This window comes from Rhinichthys klamathensis, unplaced genomic scaffold, assembly GCF_029890125.1.
Source record: "Rhinichthys klamathensis goyatoka isolate OS25496 unplaced genomic scaffold, OSU_Roscu_1.1 h1tg000001l_1, whole genome shotgun sequence".
Taxonomy (NCBI): Eukaryota; Metazoa; Chordata; class Actinopteri; order Cypriniformes; family Leuciscidae; genus Rhinichthys; species Rhinichthys klamathensis.
Genome location: NW_026606555.1, coordinates 334,694 through 357,036, shown reverse-complemented (window position 1 = coordinate 357,036; position 22,343 = coordinate 334,694). Strand labels below are relative to the sequence as shown.

Genomic DNA, 22,343 nt, shown 5'->3' with positions numbered 1-22,343 from the left:
TTAATGTGTTAAAGCAATTATAAATAGATCATTTTGTATAATCATTCATGTTTGATGTTCTGGAGTCCTTGCAAGGGTAGGTTTCATCTATTCAAATGTGCTGGGTCATCTGAAGTCTTCATAAGAGGCTGGATCCAAGCTGGAGCATAATCTCAGTACCTTGTGAAATTCTAATTTGTAATAATAATAATAATAATTTAAAAAAAACATGTATTGAATACATTCAAATGATGTTATTTGCAATAATTAAAGAATAATGTAGGCCTAATTATATTTTAACAGACATTTATGTGTTATTATTATTTATTTACCTTTCAAAATACTTTATTATTCTTTTCTGGAAAAATATAAACAATACAAACAGGGTCTCTAATAAGTGTGAATAAGTGAAAAACCACACGGTCCCTAAATTGAGCTGATGACATACAATAATTAAAGAATAATGTAGCCTAATTATATTTATGTGCTTTAATATTTGTACAGTCCATTTTCGCTGATACATCAGTGTTATTTGCTTTTAAACATTTTTTATTATCATTTTATTCGGAATATAGACCCAAAAGTAACACAATCCCTTTAAAAACGCGAAAAAGAGAAAACCGCACGGTCCCTAAGTTGAGCGTCAATAAGAAGCCAGCAAACGCGGAAGTTCGCGTCATTTAAGGTGGAACGGATAGCGTCAATAAGAAGCTGCGAATAAGAAGCTGGATTCAGCCTCGTAGCAGGAAGACTATGAACCGAATGTCCTTCGAATGAGGAGAACCGCTCTGAAGGACACCGCAATTCCATCTATATTCACCTTCCCAGATGACGAACAGCCTGGGACTAAACGCATTCGCCGAGAGGTAAGCCTCACTAATAATCGACTCTATTTCTGATCACACAGTAGCCTATGTAAGAGATAATTTTACACAAAATATTGATTTAAAAACGATTGTATTGCTTCCGCTAAAGAAAATAGTCCGTTCAGTCTCTGAACTGCGTCCATGGCAACGCTCTGTTTTTCATGGCAACGGTGTTATCAAGAAATAACAGACCGCGCATTCTACATTAGAATTCAACCAAGCCATGTAATAAAGTGTTATTATAGTAGTTAGTTAGCAGTAAAACAACAAATTTAGAAAAGTAACGTTAGATAGACAATTACACATAAGTTGTATATAAGTTGACTGTTCTCAAAGTAAAGCCACTGTTCTGTAAAACTGAGTTAGCATATTTGTCGATTTATGCTAACGTTATTACCCCACAAACCTGTTGCTGTATTGGATTGTTGAGATGACTGCAGAGACAGATGCATTTGCGAGATGAACCCCTGATGTAGTGCAGACTAGAACAAAATAATGTTAATTACTGTAAGCTTACAAATAAAATTGACACCCACTTTTGGTAAAATCTGTGATCTATGTCCGTGAGTAACCTCAAACGTGCATATGTTAGAGGTATTGCTTTTTTATTTGGTCAACGAAAAAACCCGCATTGTTTTCACTTCAGAATAAGTTCAGTTCTACGAAATGTTATGTAACGTTATTGAACTTGCCATTTCAGACTCCAATCTCGTCTGAAGGTGAAGAACCATCCCTGCTGACCTCAACACCGCTCAAAACTCTTGCCTCTGTCCAAGAACTATTTGTAAGTTTCTGAAGAACCAACATACTTCACAGCATATTCTTTTTAAATGAATTCTAAAGCAACTGCATGACAATCTTGTTTGTTTTCAAGTTACGCGTTTTTTTTCCAAATTGCCTTTGAATTTGTCAAGCTCATTATAACATGTTAGACTTATAAAGTTTGTGATTGCACCATGAGTCCAGCTTTTTAATCGCGCTGATAGTGGAATCTGTATTTGTAAAGGACAGCACACCGGAACAGAGCAGCCAAACGAGAGATATTGCTTGCCAGACAGACACAAATAAGTCTGAAAGTGGGACAGGAGCCGCAGCTCAAGATTAGCTCTTAAAGGGAAACATGCTAAAACAGTGCGATTTTGCACAAGCCCAAATTTGGCAATTTTAAAATGCTATAAAAATTATCTGTGGGGTATTTTGAGCTAAGACTTCAAATACACACTCTGGGGAAATCAAATAATTGTTTTACATCTTGTGAAAAGGGGCATAATAGGTCTCCTTTAAAGTGAATGATGGTAATGGTATGTCCGCACTGAAAGGTAAATGTAAATTAAATTGGTTTTGTCTATTAATAAAATGCTCTCACACTCAGCCTGTTTAAAATGAAGTTTTATTTGTGTTCAAGTTTACGCATTAACCCACGGCAGAATTAAGGAATTAGTTTTCTTGACTTTTTAGACTAAAAATTACACTTTGAATGTCTATTCGAAAGTTTGTTTGTTATACCAGCCGTTGGAAAATAAAGTGTTTATAATACCGAGCTGTTCGTTTTTGGAGGAGAAACGTTAAAGTTTAAAGTGTTCATGACACAAGCCTTGTTTTATTTCAGTGAAGGAGCCTGTAGGCCTGCGAGCAACAGCAGGAGCAGCAATAACTATTAGATCGTTTTAGGACAGTACAGTCGCTAAGATTTAAAGATGAAATGACAGCGCATGCGCGGGCAAAACTGTGGCTCTACAGACGGATGTTATTGGCCTATTCTAGAATATATACAGTTGCGCGCAATGTCAATCAATCTCACAGCAATTAAAAAACATAATAATAATAACGCAGTCAGTACAGCACAGACAATGGCAAATAAATAAGTCTTCTTACAAGTCTTCTTTATGTTTGGCAGAACACGAAGAAAGGCGTTTAGCTGTTCTGAAACTACTGGAGTAAAATTAACTTATTCCTATTAAATGATGCAGACCCATTTCACAGACTGATGACACGTTTTAACGGCCATCGTCGAAATCCTGCAAAGTTTTTTAATATTTATTTATTTATTTTAAAATGTATGTACATTTATAACACCATATCAGGGTTTCCTGACATTTTATATTTGCCTGATTTCAATACTGGGGAAATGCATAAAGCAAAGCCCGAACATGTGCTTACATCAAAAGATTTGAATGATCTCTGTGTGGCTCAAAGCTCATATATGATGGCGCTTCAGTCAGAGGTGGACTAAGTAGTAGTAGGGGAGAGCCGGGAAGATTGAAACGCGGGACGGATGAAACAGAACGATTTCCTCGAAAACAACTCACGTCATTTACGTCAAATTTCGTCAGCACGTACAGCACGCAATGCCTATCAGACCCGCGAAAACATTTCTTCTTTACCTCATGCCGTTTTAAAGTTAGAGCCGGAAAGCTGCTTTTGAGTGCGGTTAGTGAATTCCTTTGTGCAGCACTTTTTTTTGACTGACAAGTTGTATTTATGTTTTCATGTGCCATTGTAATAATAATATGCAGTGTTTCCCCTACCATTGTTTTGGGGGGGCGGCCCGCCAATAGAAAGCAGTCGCGATGTAGACAAGTGTGTGTGGATATTAAACCACAAAGACAATTTAAATACGAATCCTGCTTGTTCTGTGTGAATGAATGGTGCAGCCGACGCGCAGTTTCATTTACCACACACACACACACACACACAAACACACACTGAAGCACGTGTGACGCTTGTGCTGTTTTTTTGCCTATATGAAGACACAAATGCACAAACTTCCTCTCCAGGCTCTAGATCCACTCCGAAAGTCACTTCGTGATCATTTAACCGCTTCATTTGAGAAAAACTATCATCATGACATAAACACACAAACTCAAAAGGTCTTCACGGCAACCCGTCAAAATAAAAGTTCGGTTTAACTTGACAGAAATATATTACCGTTGTACAGTAGGATTTAGATATGTCCCAATGTAATAATACTAACACTAATCCAAATAAATTATCATCAAAACTGAATTTAAGGAATAATCCATGTTTTAATTTTAACAGTAAAGCTCATTGAGCAGCACGTTATTTGACAAAAAGTTTATTTAATTTCATTTGATTAAAATTGATGATAAATGATAAAATTTGTGTTTTATGTCTTCATTCTATTACCAGAAAAAACACAACACAGAATTAGTGACATTTTTTTTTCATATTTTTTTTTAAATGTTGTATACGTTTAATGATTCATAATACACTATTTCAATTAATTAGACATGCTTTTTGATTGCTAAAAAATTTACACCACGTATTCGTAACACGCCCTCTCCGCAACACTAGAAGTTCCCCCAATCCCCCCCCGAAAAAAAATCCTAGGGGAAACACTGATATGGAAGGTGTATTAGTACTGCAACACATCCTTAAGTGTGTAATATCAGAGTTTTTTAGTTTAAGTGTAAAACGGGTTTAACTGGCAGGAGGCGCTGTCGGGTTTCAACCGTCCCGACAGCGCCTCTTACATAGGAAAACCTATATATATATATATATATTATTCGTTTTTTAACCTATAGGCTACTCTTCATATTTGTTTATTCAGCCTATAGCCTACTGTTAATAAATTCATATAGGCTACTGGTCCATGTTATCTCTTTAATAATCATTAATTGTCCCATTTTCAATAAATTTCATTTATCATATACCGGTTGACCTTGTTTTCTTCATAATAACAGGCTATTCAACTAGCAAACACTCAATATGATTTAAGGAAGAAATGTAAGAATATGAATTATAAATGGATTCGTCAAAATAGCATATTAGAAAGAGCACGCAAAATGCGCACGGCTTATCGCCTATTGTTTATTGGGCGACAGAATAAAATGGTTAATATGAACCTTTAAATAAAAAATAAATTACAAAACATGTTTGTAACAATTATGTACATAATTAACTTGTTAGGTATTGTTCATAAAAACAAACATTAGATGAACCGTTGCCGTTTAAACTGTAATGTTTCATCCGTCCCACCCCTGTGTTGCAACGGGACGATTGAAACAAAGCACAACTCCCGTTCAATGTCAATTTTTACTTAAATCATTCTATATTTGTACCGAATAACACATGATACTAAGAGAACACATATATGTGAGTTGTTGATTACAAAAACAAAAAAAATCTCTCTGTAATCTTATCTTAGAAAATGACGTTTATCTGAAAAGTGTTTCAACCGTCCCGGCTCTCCCCTACACAACTTCCTTCCTTGAGTGAAAGTACAAATATTACTCCGTAACAAGTAAAAGTTGTAAAGACCGATTTTCACTTGAGTACTTTTAAAAGTAAAAGTAAATGTCAATGCATTGTTGTATTATTGTTGCATATATACAGTATTATGCCTCTGAATCTATGCCTGCCTGCCTCATATCAATATCACATAGAACACAGCTCCAGTAGTGGGATTGAAGAAGTGCACTCAATAACGTCCACAATGGTTTCGGACACACACATGGCTGTTCCCTCAGATAGTGCCCTATTTAAAGTTTTTTTGGTTTTCAGTATGAATATGTTAGCCTTACTGTTATCTATAAGCTAGTGTGCTCCAAAACAATGACAAAATTCACATTTAAGAACAAACCCGACGTAAAATTGAAAATCGGGTTGACGTCAGAAACCAACATCAGTCGAGTTCTGACGTCAACCCAACATTCATTTAGGCCGTGTGTCCACCAAAGCTTTAGCTTTGACGGTTTGCAAGCTAACGTTACGCTAACGTAGATCCCGGCCCCCACCGATTAGCTGTCTGACTGCTGATAGACCGATCGAAATGTTCCTCCAAGCATTGTTTTTTAAATTCACATTGTGGTAATCCGGGGATGTCATCTGGTATAAACACGGAGACCAGCAATATTAATTTTTCATCCATTTTGTTCAGCTCTGCTGGTTGATGTCCTTCCTTGTACACAAAGAATGTTGAATGACAGTTGGTCGGTGTGATATTAGTCCCGCCCCTCCTCCACTGTGATTGGACGGTTGGTGAAAAGTGACAGTGATGAGCGCTGCGTTTTATCCAAAAGTTGAAAATTTTTCAACTCTCGGCGACCAGTAAAAACGCCGGGGCGCTTCAGCGTGTAAAAAACGCCGAATGCTCAGCGCTTGAGCGTTAAATACACGCTCAGCGCCTCGTTGCGCTCATGGCGTTTAAAAAACGCGGCGCTCCCATTGAAAACAATTGCAAACGTACGCCAGGCGCGAGTAAAAACGCTTTGGTGGACACACGGCCTTACAACCAAAATCCAATGTCTGTCCGACGGGTTCTGGCGTCAAACCTACTTTATTTTACAACCAAAATCCAACGTATGTCCGACGTGGGATGTTGACGTCAATCTGACATCGGGTTCTGGCGTCAACCCGACTTTCATTTTTACTTTGTTACTGTCCACCTCTGGCTTCAGTAATGAGGAGTTAGAGGAGTTCAAGCTTGTTTTCGTGAGAAGCCCCCCCGAAGCGGTTTATGTACATTGTGCCCATCAGCCCATGAACTGAATTTGCTACTTTGTCACGCTTGTAGGGCTGTGCCAGAGGCAGACGGCTTTTTTTAAACATTGGGGAATGTGTATTCTTTCTTTAGTGTTTCAGTGGTCAATCATCAAGCATTTCGTGACACACACACACACAGGCACAACTGCGTTTAGAGAACAGTGAATTTGTCCAGCTCTGTAAAACTAGATGGGGATGCCAGCTCAACTCAGTCAAAGCTGGTAAAGGGCATAATCCACGCTCTCACGTCTGGACTACTGCGATTCCCTGAACTGGGGCCTGCCTCAAACTGCTATCTCTCGCCTGCAAATTGTCCAAAATGCTGCAGTGAGACTTCTTTCAAGACAGAGAGATCACATTTCTCCCATTTTAGCGACTTTACATTGGCTTCCTGAAAAGTTCAGAATTAATTTAAAAATGGCTGTTTTTGTGTACAAGGCTTTATCTGGCATTGCACCAAAATACACTAGTGACCTTCTGATCAATCAGCTTCTCTTTACTGTCCCGCGTGTTCGCTGTACAACTAACCCCTTATCTACTACACTGCACCATAGACTGTAAAAAGCACACGTCTGCGGCACGTTACGGCCCCGACGAGGCTTTATCCCGTCGTCCACGCGGTGCCAGCTCACACCAGGAGCATTTCAGAGGCGAAGCGACTGGATGTGCGAGACCACGTGATTTGCCTGTCCGACGTGGGTTTTCTTGATTTGATAGAGATGTTCCGATACCCTTTTTCCTTCCCGATACCGATTCCGATACCTGGGTGTGTATCTATACAGCTGCAATTCATACTAGCCCTGTATGATTTGATATAATTATTTTATGGTGTGCCTCAGACTTATCCCTTAATAAAACGTGAACAAATACATACAGTGAACTAGAGTATTTTTATTATCTGCACATTTCACAGCAATATATTATTTATTTTTCTTAAGTGAAAAAGAACTTAAAATGCAGCCACGCACATCTAATACTTTAAACTGAAAAAGGTATTTTAGATTTACAATATAACTGTATAAAAAAGGGCAACAAATAAATCTAGGAATCTAAAAAATGATATATGAATAATATAAGAAAATAACCTCTTTATAACTTAAAAGTCCAGAAACAATTGTGTTAAATACACGGCATTTCAGTTTTGACCGCGGCTGGTCATCCAGAACAAACTCGATACATGTTGTGGGTTATATTTATCGCTGGTTGGCTGTCTTTTGAAACTTTTCTCTTCGTTTGAATGAAGCTTCCAGAGATTGTTGATTCTGGCGCGGCTCATCCTCCTCTACCCTTGCCATCGTGTTCTGCGGGGTGACGCGTCTTCAAATGCTTTATTAAGTGTTGAAGCTGCTAATCTTGTGGCACCCCTCGAAATTGCAGTATGGCATATGAGACATGTCGCCGTTTTACTGGCTGGTTGGTCCCGTCTTAAATACTGCCAAACAGCGGACACACTGCTAGCGCGCGCTTTCTTCTTCGCTGCTCTAAACAGCATAACTTCCTGTGTCGCCGCAAGCAACCACTGTTTAGAGCAGCGAAGAAGAATTGATCTCCGATTTGCAGCGTTAAGCAAAGCTATCGTGCGTAACTAGTTATTGTTTAAGAAAATGGTATCGGATCGGTACGCGGATAGAAGTACTCGCCGATACCTATGCCAGAATTTCTATTGGTATTGGCGGCATTTCTGATACTAGTATCAGAATCGGAACAACTCTAATTTTTGGGTTTCCACCTTACAGTCTATGGTTTCTACCAAGGATATATTGGTGTGCAATACAAGTGGGAGTCTGCACAGGGTGTTTATTTTGACATTGACAGTGTTTTTTAACTTATTTTGTATATACGGTGCGGCTTGGACGCGGCGTTCGTCGAAAATAGACTCGGCGCCTATCTTTAGCGAAGCGGCGCGGCTGGAGTAAACGAGCATTGACTAGAGCTCCGGCAGCCGTGTCGCAGCCGTAACGCCGCAGACGTGTGCAGCGTAAATAAGGGGTAAGGGTGGTCAAGCTTTCTCTTCTGCATCCCCTAAACTCTGGAACAGTCTGCCCTTAAATGTCAAGTCTGTTTCAAATCAGGTCTTAAATCGTATTTGTTCTCTCTGGCTTTTGATTCGATTTGATTAAAGGTTTTTATTTTTATTGTATTTTGTTTAATGTTTATATTTTGTATGCTGCATGGTTTCTTTATGTATGCTCAATGTTTTGTTGTACAGCACTTTGGTGCAACTCTATTGCTTATAAATGCGCTATAGAAATACATTTTGGCGTGGCGTAAGCAGAGGCGGATGGATGATTACACAGTGGACTCTACTTTGGGTGCAAGGGCTCCATGTGATATGGCAACCAGCTTTAACATCTTCTTTTGTACCCGTGTCTTGACCGCATGATAAGCGAGCTGAGCAACAGATTTTCTGGTGTTGGAGAAAAGCTCCTGAAGGGCATTCAGGCTTGTAATCCAGCAGCTGATGACTTTCTCAACATTCGACTTTGTAAAGAGGAGATCCTGGTAGTGAAACAGTTCCTGGCAAAAAAAGAAGAAAGAGGGTGCTATCTCTGACATGGCCAGACAATACCTGTCAGCGGTTCCAGTTGCGAGCGATCATGTAGTGCGTTGCAGCGTCTACATAGATGGCTAAGGCGAACAATGGGCCGGAAAAGACTCAATCATTTGGCTGTTCTGTCAATTGAAAGAGATTCTCGGCACCATAGACACTAGCATGGTAATTGATCGTTTTGCTCAAGTCAAGTCTCGGAGATGCTCTCGGATGATTCCACCTTCAAAGAAATAGAGGATGAGGACAGAAAGATGGATAAGAAGGATGAGAAAGGTATTCAGGATCAGGAAGTAGACAAGACAAATTCAGTAAGACAGAGCAGATGCGAGACTGAAGAACTGCACTGTATATATATATACATAAAATTATGTTTCGTGGAGTAACACCGATTGTGTGTGCGAGAAAGAATATGATTTTTTTTGTTTACCTTCAAGACTGAAATGATAGAGGGGTAAAAAACATGAATTAATTTAATTGAGAGATGTAAATAGTTACATATGATTCATTTGTGTTTACCAATAAACAATATTGCCAAAAAAATTGCTCTTGCAGACCATGTGATCTTACCACCCACTTTCCGTGTGCGTTCCCTGGCGTTAGCCTCCACAAGCTCTGTTTCTGTTACTTTATGCTTGCACAAACAGAAGTTGTGATATGTGAACTGAATATGTAAGAACTATATTGGTAAAAAAACTGTTATAAATACTGATAATTCGGTGTGCAGTGTGATTGGACATGTATTGATTGTTTCTTCCGTTGGGCTTTAGGCGAGCACATCTGTGCGGTTTGCGGATGTGGCCTGCCAGACGGATCCGCCAACCACCCGCTCATGTGGCACACAGCTCTCTATGACGACTCACACGCCTCCCTTCAGAAGCACAGGTTTGATTTACAGCTACAGCTAATCGTTTAGCAGACGCTCATCTAGCCTGACGTCGTCATACTCAGATTACGAGTCTGGTACGAGTTCCGGCTAAGATGGCGGGCTCAACACGTGTGTTTGTACCGAGCTGCCTAGTTCATCTCCCAAATTTGATTTGAAAATTACACACAAGTCTCATTTACACCTACCTAAAATATCATTTAAACACTCCGCGTGTATTTGGTGTCCTCAAAATGCGGAAATCTTCTCAGCAAGCTATTCATCAATTTTACAGTGGCCGGTATTCTTCCAACTTCTCCCCAATAGAGTGTAATAATTTCTTTGATAAAATAACAAATTTCATTCCTCATATTGCCAATGATTGGAGAGATCGCTGTGATGCTAACTTGCGTATTGAAGAACTTGATTTAGCGGTCCTGAATCTCCTGGCCCCGATGGCCTCACTGCTAACTTTCACACTTTTTTTAGGAATGATATTAAACTATTGTTATTCAATGCTTTTGCTGAATCTACAGAAGACAAGTGTATCTATGAGTCGGGGTTTGATTACCTCAATCCCTAAACCAGATAAAGACCTGAGATATGTGGATAACTTGCGTCCGGTTGCATTGCTCAATATGTTAACAGATTAAAAGAGGGCATAAATGATTTAATCAATGAGTCACAATCAGGCTTTCGTAAAGGAAAATCTATTCATAATAATATTAGATTAGTTATGGATTTGGTGGAGTACAGTCACTTATTGTTGGACTTTAAGAAGGCCTTTGACATGATAGTGATAAAACATGTTTTTCTCTTTAATTCCCTACAGCATTTTGGTTTTGCTGAACGATTGGTTAGTGTTATAAAAATGATTTACAAAGATAATAGCTCAGTTTCTCTTCCTTATGAAGATCTCCGATTAGTCGTGGGATAAGGCAGGGCTGCCCACTATCCCCTCTTTTATTCATATTGGCGACAGATACGTTGTCCACTTTGGTTAGTCATAATTTATCGGTGAAGAAATTTAATGTATTTGTAAAAACGTTAGCACTCAGTCAGCTAGCAGATGACACATTATTTTTAAAAAACAAAGACCAAATCTGTGCTATCTCTCTAATGAACTCCTTCTCTAAGGGTTCAGGCCTTATATTGAATTTGAACAAATGTGAGTACACCCCAATCAAGTTACTACTTTGTTTAATATTCCGGTGAAGGAAACCGTAAAATATTTAGGTATTTCAATTACTAGAAACTTGAAGGTGAGTATGAAGGAACATTTTGAAAACAAGTTACAAAAAGCCAATCGAATATCTTGAGTTGCTGATTGCTCTAAATTGGGATTTTTCTATCCAAAGTTGAACACTTATCTCGATTGATTTATCCTGCCTCTGCTTTGGCTCCCTCATCAGCTATTAGAAAAACAAGTAATACAAAAATGTATGATTTTATTTGGAAGCACAAAAAAAATCTGACATTATCAAGTCATGTGACCATAAGAGGTGGTTTAAGTGTGATTGAATTCGAGAGTACGAGTATTCTGTTAAAGCTGAAGTGGCTTCAGGTGTTTTGATGTGACACGGATAGCTTTGTTTTGTAAAGCGGGTGAAATTCACTTTCTACTGAAACGTGACTGATTTACTCAAACTCCCGGTGACACTATCAGCGTTCCACCAACCAGTTTTATTATTTTGGAAAATGGGAATATCCTGGATTACAATGCTAAAACACGGATTTGCCTGTCATCAAAACAGTTGTTTACAGTTATTAATGTAATACCCTCTGGTATGAAAATGTTAATGTAGTGTTCCTTATCATACTCAAAAATTACGGCAGTCGCTATATATGTTGGTGATGTGGAATTTGAAAATAAACTAGTTTGCACTAACAAATACATAAGCCAAGCTATCATCCAATCTTGCTACCCCTATCAAATGTTAAGAAATAAATTATATCATGCATTTGAAAAAGATACCGTAAAATATTTTAAAACGTCTTGTTTAAAACGTCCTCTTCCCCCTAAAGCAGAAGAGACGCACTTTAAGATGCTAAATGCCATATATCCTGCCAATAAATTTCTGAATTTAAAATTTAATTTTGCACATGCGCCTAGTCATCTTTGTAAATGTCTCTCTGAAGATACAGAACATATATTTGTGTTGAACATTACAGGACTGGGTGATAGAGACAGATGTGGTATCTGACGGTTTCACCTTCACCTTACAAAATATGATGTATGGGATAACCAAAGATTGTTGTAGGTTATTTGATTTGATTAATAATATTATATTATTGGCAAAATACTTTATACATTAAATATAGTTTTTTTTTAAATCCCCTCCGTTGTTTATTATATTCAGAAACGAGTTAAAATACTTGTCAGATGCCCTCTCTAAAATGGAAAATTGAGGTGCAATAAAATTGTATAACCTGTTTTTTTGGTGTTTTTTTATCTTATCTATTATTTATTTATTTGTTCTTTACTTGTGTTGAGACATCCTCGCCTGTATTTTCTTAGTATAATAACTGTTTTGTGCATTTTTGTTGTATTCAGATTTTGTATGCAATAAAATCAAATAAGATTAGGAATGAAAATGCCTCCGCACTCAATTGGATAGACCAACAACCAATCAGAGCAGTGGAGTAAAGTGACGTATGTTGAGCGACGCCAAGTTGTCAACAAAACTCAAACTGCACGGACGCGGGAGGAGGAGGAGTAGTAGAAGAAGATGATGAGTGTGAACGATATTTGCCGGTGTTGTAAAAAGAATTTGAGGCTACGAGGAGTACTTAGCAGCACGATTACCATTTTTGGAAAAAAAAGTAAAGGTGAAAGCATATACAAAAAAGTTCTCCGTTTAGGATTAGAACTCGATGATACAGCAAACAAATCCTATCGCATTTGCCGGTCCTGTCAGAACTTAATAACGCGGCTGGAGCGCGACATGGCCGTGTTTCAGAGATGGGCAGACGACGAAGGAGACCAGGCTGAAGAAGCGCGTTCATCCGAGGCACCGGAGCAAAGACACCGGGAGAACTCAAGCCGAGCGCTCTTCGGTGATGTGCTGATCACGCTACTGTCCATCATCTGTCCATCATCGTATAGAGACCTTATGCGCCAGAGATATTTGAATATTGTTGTATATGTTGTGGGCTAAGTTCGGCTGGCATCCGGGAAAACGCTTATCCAACGCGACTTACAAATCAGGAGAGCAATAAAAGCAGTTAAATCAACAATATGCAAATGTCGAGACTCGTGACCAGTTTCAGTTAACGTTAGACTAGCGCAGCACACGTATCAAGGATGTATAACTTATATATATATATAGAGAGAGAGAAAATAGTAAGTGTTAAAATTAAGTCAAATGTTGGCAAAATAGATGCATCTTTTAGTTTTTAAAAACGGTTTTTTTTTTTGTATTATAAATTCAGTGTATTATGTTTTCCTGCAGTTAGTTTATATGTATGCGATTACTGTTGTCATTCTTTATGGTTCAGCTGTAGTAAGTTGAAGTGGCTTCTCATTTCTTTTAATTTGCAATTCCTAAGATGACACTGAATGCCTGTGTTGACTGATCCAAGGTGGCGCTGTGTCCTGTACCGACACCTCGGCGGTCAGAGCTTCGGGACCGTCACGCAAGAGACCCCGCCTGGACCTGAAGGAGGAGGACGAGGAGGAGCGCTATGAAGGTCCACATGATGTCACTTATGATCCCCTACACTCACTCACTTTGACCCAATCCACCGATGTGAAGTGAGTTACATGATATTTGTCATAGAGGATTTTTATCCTAAAATTATTTGTCAGCCCGAACAGAGTGTGAAGTATTTTCTGTTCTGATAGAACGGAACCGTCCAGTCCGCCCCATAAGATAGCGAAGTACATCGTGTATGAGAGCTGTCTCCTGGAGCTGTTCGAGCTGTGCCCGAGGTGTGGACGAGCTTCGCGCCCGCGCACCAGGACCATGGGCACGTTCCTCAGGGTCGAGCAGAACTGCCCACACTGTGGTGTCTCCAGGACCTGGAACAGCCAGCCCATCATCGGGTCCGTTCCCGCCGGGAACCTTCAGCTCGCGGCCGCGGTCTACACCTCGGGGGCCTCCTTCTCCACACTCGAGAGGGTAATGACAAACACTCAACTGTATCGAATATTTCAATGTACGTGCAGAAAATGTTTGTCTTTTGTTTTGTATTTGACGCTTACATTTCCTGGTGGTTTGGTCACATGGTGTGTCAGTGTGTCCTGATTTATCATTGTGTAGAGAGGGGGTGAGTAGCGAGGGGCTCACTTCTGTTGACCGTTTAAACGTTTTATACATTGGTACAGTAGGCTACGTTTCTCATCACCAATTGTTTTTGCCCGTGGATAGTCTGTTACATCATGTCAATAATCGTTCTTGAATTTGAAATGCATGGAAACGCGTCACGAGTCTTTCCTGCTGCTCAGCCTCTCAGCGATCACAGGCTGATTACATACCAAATAATGTTGCTATATCTATAGGCTATGTGCACAAGCGTAATTTCGAACTTCCGCTATTGTCAGAAGTCGGCATGTTAGTTTCCGGTTTACGGCTGTTCATCCGCATCCGCTATAAACGAACAAGATGAGTGCTGCTGTTGTACGAAAAAAAGAGTTGTTAAACACATCTAAGTTTCTAAGAACTGTAGGTGGATCTATCATCTAACGCCCGTTTCACACACACCCCGTTTGCAGTGCAGGAGCAACGCGCGCTATAGTGCTTTCACATATGATGCGTTTGCAGTGAATAACTGATCCGCGGCTGTACCACAAACACATACTTACTATTTTTATTTAAAATCCAGAAGTTGTGCTGCAACTTTTATTTCAAAAAAAGTTGTCAGCATTGCGATTCTCTTTTTACACACTCTTTAAGGGATGTATGCACGTTTAAACACAATTTAAACAACGCAAGTTAGGGCTATTATTCCATGCATTACTTATATTAAGTTGCTCAAGCAAGTGGTAAAATTTACTATATTAAAATGGCAAATATTTAAATTAAAACTTAAAATTGGCAAAAACAGCCGACTCACATGCCTTTTCTTTTGCATTTAAATTGTAATAGCCTACAATAGATCTTGCATGTGACAAAGAACTTGTTTTTCCACCTCCACGAATGAGACGAGTGTTGTTCATTATGTCGCCTTAATTGTAGTTTTCCTTGATTTACCCCGGTCTTCACAGTCTTCAGATGACTGTGAAAAATAGTAGTACCGGTATATTAAATGCATTTATGGTGAGATTACTACTTTTTATTTAATGAAACGCATTTATGGTGAAATTACTACATTTTCAGGTCAATCTTTGTGCATTTAGACCACGAAACATGCGGTGTCACTTTAATGCAGCACAGCAGAAATAGATTCGGTGCAGAAACGATCGCTGCACTGCTGTTATACGTGCCGCATCTGAAACGGTGTGAAAAGTGAAAGCCCTAACCTGTTAACATGGTGCGTTAGGAGCACTGCTGTGTGCCACTTTGCTCTGCTTCAAGTCGCTAACAGCCATTTGAGCTTCCAACGCTTCCCGAAAAACACCAACCTTCGTGCGCAGTGGCTGCACAAAATAAACATTTTGGGCGACGCGCCAAAAAAAATAAAAAATAAGTATGTGTTTGTGGTACAGCCGCGGATCAGTTATTCACTGCAAACGCATCATATGTGAAAGCACTATAGCGCGCGTTGCTCCTGCACTGCAAACGGGGTGTGTGTGAAACGGGCGTTAGATGATAGATCCACCTACAGGTCTTAGAAACTTAGATGTGTTTAACAACTCTTTTTTTCGTACAACAGCAGCACTCATCTTGTTCGTTTATAGCGGATGATGATGAACAGCCGTAAACCGGAAACTGACATGCCGACTTCTGACAATAGCGGAAGTTCGAAATTACGCTTGTGCACATAGCCTATAGTGGTGGGAATCTTTTGGTTCCTCAGGATTCGTTTCAAATAGGTTCTTGAGGTCATGATTCTCGATTTTTAAATCAAATTTCGATTTGATTTTGTGCATAGATTTGATTAGTTTACAGTCTTGTGTTATTTTTCTTATGACTGCGGTGGACAGTTTAATAGCTCTAGAAGGAAAAAGATTGTACTGAATTAAATGTGAACCTTGAAGTTTATTTAGTTTTTCTTCCCGTTTTAGTCAACCCAATATTATAAAACAAATGCCCTTTAGGCTGACTACAATCGTAACACAGTCTTCTTTAATAAAAGCACATTTTATTTTATTTTTTATATTAAAAATTGGAACAAAATAAGCAAATTTCAAGCAATAGGACAAATACAATAGAAAAAAATATACAAATTAACCGTAGGACATAACATACTCCACAGTCCACACGATGTGCATTTTGACATAATTGTGTGTGTGTGTAACTGTGAAGGAGAACAGAGTTTATCTGTGCGCGTACACCAGCTGTGTGTCCGTCAGCAGCGTATCGAGTCCTTGTTCACGGCTTATTGGTATGAACGTCAATAACTGTAAGTAACCTTTAGTACTGCGAAGTTAAAGAAGTGCAATACTTAAAGGGTCATGAAACCCCCCTCTTTCAGCTCAAGTCTAGCTCACAATCTTTTTGAAAAATGCAACTTAAATGGGCGTGGATGGCTATGAGAAGGGGTGTGGTAAGGCCATCACTGTCATCGCCAGTATCCCATGCATATCGACTGTCACTAAAAGCAGTGGTAAAACGTGAGGAAATGCTAGATTTTTTTTTATAGCTGGCAAAGTTAAAGTCTTATGAAATACGACACTTTATTATTGTCCTTTCAAAAGTAACTGAATGCCCTGCTATATTAGCCTAGTAAGCCTACAGTAATCGTAATTCTATTGAGAACATATTAATGTAGGCTGCATGTATAATTATAATGTCATTATAAAATATATAGTTGTTTATAGACACTATACATATATTTGAAAATTATAAATATTCCGCTTAAAAAAAACGTTCTGTGCATACCCTAGATCTACGCGCCCCCTGAACCCCTATAATAAAGATGGCTCTGTGGAGGTGGATGACGTCTCATTTTAGACACACACACACACACCCCTCTGAAGGGATAGAAAAGTCCTCGGGACTTGGTACCGCATCACTCGCAAGACGCAACCTGCATTGGTCGTCAACAAGGCGAAGTCCGACATTCTCCAATTCTCGAAGCTCAAAAATGTTTGCGGCACACACGTTTAGATGTGTCCGTGGTTGATGGAAAACCAACCGCCCGGAGCCAGAGTCTAGCCCGGGCAGCATCGCGGGGAAACACATTCAACCCAATTGGACTTTTGCACCACGAAAACAAACACTTGCGTGCGTCCCATGATTGCCTCTCTCATCTACTCATAGACTGTAAAAAATCTACTATGCGATATCACAGTTTGACATGTCTGTCACTGGAAAGATCCACGTGGTGTCATGAATAATTAAGAGACAGTGTCTCCTCATAGGATATGAAAACTCAGTCTCATTAATAATTATGAGACACCGATGAGTCATCAACGCACTACACTGTGCTCTGCCACGTCACAGCCTGCGATGAAGATTTTAAACCCGGAAGACGAAAATAGCGGAAAGAAACTAAAATTTAACCATTTTAACCCTACTATTAAATCTGACAGATGCTAACATTGTCTTCAATGGTGTTCAACACCCATACCTCTGATCAAATCTCAGAAAATTTGGTTTAGGGTTTCATGACCCTTTAAGAAAAGCGATTTTTGAAATATGTGAAGATGAAATATGAATCGCTTTTTTCCCCGACCACTAATATTTTATACAGATCATGGTGTTAAATGAAGATCTCTTATCCTGTCTGGCCTCAGATCTTCCAGGCAATGAAACTCCAGCTGTACAAGTCCAGCACGTTTCGAAGCCTTGCGCGCAGGTTCACTGAGCCTGCCGTCGTGCACAGGTGGAGGAGGACGCAGGACGCCGCGCTGGAGCAGCTCACTAGCCAACGACACAACGTCATGCTAGCTGGTGGCATGAGGGCTGACTCGCCAGGTGTGTAGTTCTCAGTGAATGTTTCATTGTATAATAATGGGAAAACAGAGTTTTTACACTTGTAAAATGAACACATTTATTTTATTTGCAAAGGTAATTCTGCTACATATGGCAGCTACACAATGATGGACCTGCGGAGCAACATGGTCGTTGATCTTCAGCTGGTTCAGGTGAGTCGAGGGGCAAGGGGAAACGCTGAGATGGGTCAAATTGTCATGAAATAAATGGAATGAATGTAATTGAAGAGATGGCACTGAAATGACTGTGTTTTGCTAACATGGCGAACTACACTTTTTTTTGTTTTTTCTCTCTTCTGTATCAGAGCAATGCAGTCGCTGGGCGTTGCCAAATGGAGATGGAGGGTCTGAAGAGAAGCCTTGCTCTTTTGGAGGAACGTGGCGTTACTGTGAACAGTATTGTGACCGAGCGTCATCCGCAAATTCAGGAATTCCTGAAGGAGACCAGGATCAAGCACTACTACGATGTTTGGCGTATAGAAAAGGGTATGCTGTCCTGTTTTTGTTTTTTAATAAGAACATAACCAGTACAAGAGGGCATAGGCGTCGATCTCGGTGGGTACGCGTCCCCACCAGATTTCGTAATGAGTCATTTTGTTTGAAAACCTCGAGCTCAATTTAGCCGTTTTGCTGCAGCGCTGCTACACGCTTCTCTGTTCATAACACTGCAACAACTTGGTGATCGTTGTTTAGGTAAACCATGTAAAGCTTGTTCACGTTAGGACTTATATATAAAGCCCATGAGAACCGTGGGGAGTCGACAGCCGCTCCGCTGCCCTGCTGAAAATGTGAAGCAGAAACGCTTAATGTCACATAACGTCCATAATAATTGAATAAAATGATTTTTTGACCGTTTCCAGTGGTTATGAGGAGCAATATGAGAGAGAAATTTGGTAATCATTGTTTAGGTAGATTAAACCACGTCATGTCATTGTCAACATGGTACTTATGAAGCAGAATAGTGGGTCATATGTCTAATGCTTTTTGAAAACTTAAAGGGATACTTCAGGATTTAGCATTAAGCTTTGCATTAGTAGAAACCCTGTAGTATTTTCAAATTACCATGCTTTCCACCCTCATATCCCCCTGAGACGAGAGATTTATGTATTTTTTGTCTGGAAAAAATGTCTGGATTTTTTGGCCAGAGGCTAAAGACTACAGCCAGTAGTAGGGGCTGTCCCGCATGTTCTCAACCCGCCCATAGAGGGTGGGATCTCACTCACAGAATGTACACATAGTGTCAGACGTCTTTTTTTGGAAGCTAAGCTAGCAGGCTCTTGTTCTGTGGAGAAAGCTGAGTAGTAGGGGTTACCATCCTCTTTTTCCCGGACATGTCCGGCCGTCGATGTCCGGGATTCAGCTTTTGCTTTCTGCAGTCGCCATTCATTGTTTACATGCACACCTTTTGTTTCAGTCTAACTGAATTCATTCCGATTGGTGAATCTGAATGTAGTGTTTACATGAACGCTAAACAAGTGATCGGTTGATGTGCGTTTTAACATTGCTAAGAAAATTCCCGCTCCTCCGTGAGAGATACGAGACCGGTGCTCAACGGTAAATTGAAACTTTGGTTTTCATGCTAAAAGTTCATAATAAAACATATAATCTAGTGTTTTTGAATAAAAAATAATATAATAATATCCTCTAAAAAGTATAATATGTATATTATCCTCAAAAATATATAATCTTTTTTTGTCGCCTTTTTTATTATATCACATATTTTAGTAGTTATCATAAATTAGGTATCATTTGAAAGCTTACAAACTCAGAATTCATCCTGTGAAAACCGTTTTGAAATTGAACGCTGCGTTACCATAGAAACGGTACTCTAAAATATTGGATCAGGCTCCTCCCCTTTTGGGCATCATTATATTTCATAATTTATGATCAAAACCTTTTCTAATCTTGACAAAACACATATTGTCAGAAAGGTCTGAGTGTCAAGGTTCCAAATTTTGTGACAGAATTGATATTTGGACAGAAATGTATTAATTTAAGGCAGAATGTATACAACTAAATTCAATGGAATGTATGTCACCCGGTGGCTATTTTTGGTACTACGCCTAAACAAAATCTCATGGGAACTTCAATTTTTGTGATATCAACTTCAAATTTGGAACATAACTTGGTTAGATATATGTCTTTGATTTAATAGTAATTTTAGAGTAAAAAATATTTAGTAAAATATATATTTTATATAAAATAAATTTTTTATAGTACGGTATATTTGATTTACTGTAAATTTAAACTTCCATAACTTTTTCATACTTTCATTTTTTGAAGTGTTTTCACTTCAGCAATAATCTGCTGAGTGTTTCCTTTAAAACAAGACCAAACTTGGGTCTATATTCCAAAGCATTCTTGAATTACAACCATTTAAGTTTAAATAGTGCATTAGTGCTCAAAAAGGGGGGTGACAGCTAAGGGGTTAACTACTGCGCTCTGTTACCGGTAGGCGTGGCCTCCTAGGGCAGCGAAGCAAGTGCATTCTGGGAGTTGTTGTCTTTCATCAACATAAGCCAAAAATACATTTTCTGGCTTTTCTCAGTCTAGAAAGCTCTAAATTCAAAAATAATTTCACATTTCTTCTACATAAGGTGAAGTATCCCTTTAAGGCTTTCTTTTTCATAAAACGAGTCGGAGATCATCACATTTTTGTATACATTTTTATTTATTTACATTAGTGAGCTACAGGACATCGTCTTTCAAAACATGACCTGCGCGAAAGAGAGAGAAAAAAAATGCATCATTGTACCCATCACTTCTGAAAATGCACTTCCGAATGCGTCTCTGTCCCCAGCACATTTCACACACACTGACGCCCATGGTCCCTGTTCCCTTGTGAAAACTTTGTTTGGTTGATGACATTGTATCGTGAATGATCACAGACATGTGTGTTGTCCATTATTATAAAAACAGAAACATGTAATGAGTGGTAAATGTTTTTGTTTTTTTTTATATTAGAGAGACTTTGGTAATTAGTATTGTATTTCATATATGTATATTCACTGTATATTTGCATAGCTGAAATACACTTTTTGCATTGTTAGGGCTGTCCAAAAAGTTGGCCCTGATAGCGAAGAACAAGGACTGTGACTTACTGAAGAAGTGGCTTCCTAGTATAAAAAACCACATGTACTGGACAGCAGCTTCATCAACATCAGGGCCAGAGAGGCTGGCAAAGTGGACGTCCATCCTCAATCACATCCGAGATGTCCACGTCCACGAAGACCCTGCTTTCCCCCAGTGCGCGCATGCACCACGGACATCAAGGGACAAACGCAAATGGCTGAAAGCAGGTGCGTTTGCCCGATTACTAGTTGAAATGTAACGGTTGAGTGGACCCTCTTCACACAGACTATATACACTATCACAATTTTCCAAACTTCTGTCTGGTTGTGCATGTAGATGTCCAGTGGGAAAGTTTATAACCATTACCACTTACTCATATGTACAGTGATTCTGTGTTCAACACATTTAACATGTGGTGTTACTCATGTTTTCATAGGAACAGAGGCCTTCATCAAAGTAGAGAAGGCCTTGACCAATAAGAGGATGTTAAAAGCTGTGGAGAAGATGAGCCCTCACCGCCAGGCCTCGGCGCTGGAGGCTTTTCACAGCAGTATTTCACGCTTTGCGCCTAAGAACGCGGTATTTCCTTTTCTTGGGATGTTGTGCAGGTACATACACCATCATTGTTGCCGTACTGAAATCAATTCAATTCATACATTGTATTCAAGAGTTACACTTGTATCATTTTTCTTCCTAAGACTCTACCTGGCTGCCATGCACTTCAACGAAAATGCTGGGCGTCCCCAAGCAACGTCATCCACCGGTGAGCTGCTATACAGATTGAACTTACCCAAGTCCAAGAAGGGAGAATTTTCCATCAAGCCAGTGAAAGTAGATCCAACGTACGGTAAGTTTTGCAAGCTTTCATTGTAAAAACCACACCAAGCCAAGAACACTTGTACAACCCGTGAACAATATAATATAAAATGCACTATTTAAATGTGCAAAAGGCCTACTAGGGCATTAACCAATTGCAAGAAGTATGTAGTCACGTTTGTTTTTTATTTCAGATTATGTGGATGGACTGATGGACCTCATCTTTGAGAAGGTGTTTGAGGACCCCGGTCCATATGAGGCCGAGGTGCAGAAGATCCCCATCCCTGACGACCTCTCTGCCCAGTTCGAAAAGCCAGACAAGATGGAAGTGATCGCCTCATATGTGTCAAGGTTCAATCAAGGGCGGGGTCTGAATCCTGAGGTCGGGGAGCTCCCGGCGTACCCATGAGGCCCGGGGAGCCATAAACCCAGCTCACACAGCTTCTGTAGGCCAGATATCTGTAGCAGCTGAGAATCAGGACGGCTGGTCTGTTCAATTCTCACGTCGTTTAAAAACGTGTAATACACTTGCTATACAAGACTTTATGACAAATAAAGTTAGTTTTTTTAAGATGCTTTTGTGTACTTTCAGTGTTTCATATTCATTTTACATTCATAAAGCTGTTCCTGTCTTGTTAGACCTGGGGCCGGTTT

At 39.5% G+C, this 22,343-nt stretch overlaps 1 protein-coding gene across 1 annotated transcript; it reads left to right on the top strand.

The window, feature by feature from the left end:
• The first annotated feature begins 726 nt into the window (after positions 1-726).
• Positions 727-22,117, top strand: LOC130088048 (uncharacterized). The gene is made up of 12 exons (XM_056254681.1): positions 727-845; positions 1,546-1,629; positions 9,669-9,783; positions 13,346-13,517; positions 13,608-13,884; positions 17,604-17,784; positions 17,878-17,954; positions 18,107-18,287; positions 20,852-21,100; positions 21,310-21,481; positions 21,572-21,720; positions 21,884-22,117. Exons 1-12 carry the CDS (start codon positions 753-755, stop codon positions 22,096-22,098), a joined length of 1,965 nt encoding a protein of 654 aa, XP_056110656.1. The 5' UTR covers positions 727-752; the 3' UTR covers positions 22,099-22,117.
• Positions 22,118-22,343: the final 226 nt, after the last annotated feature.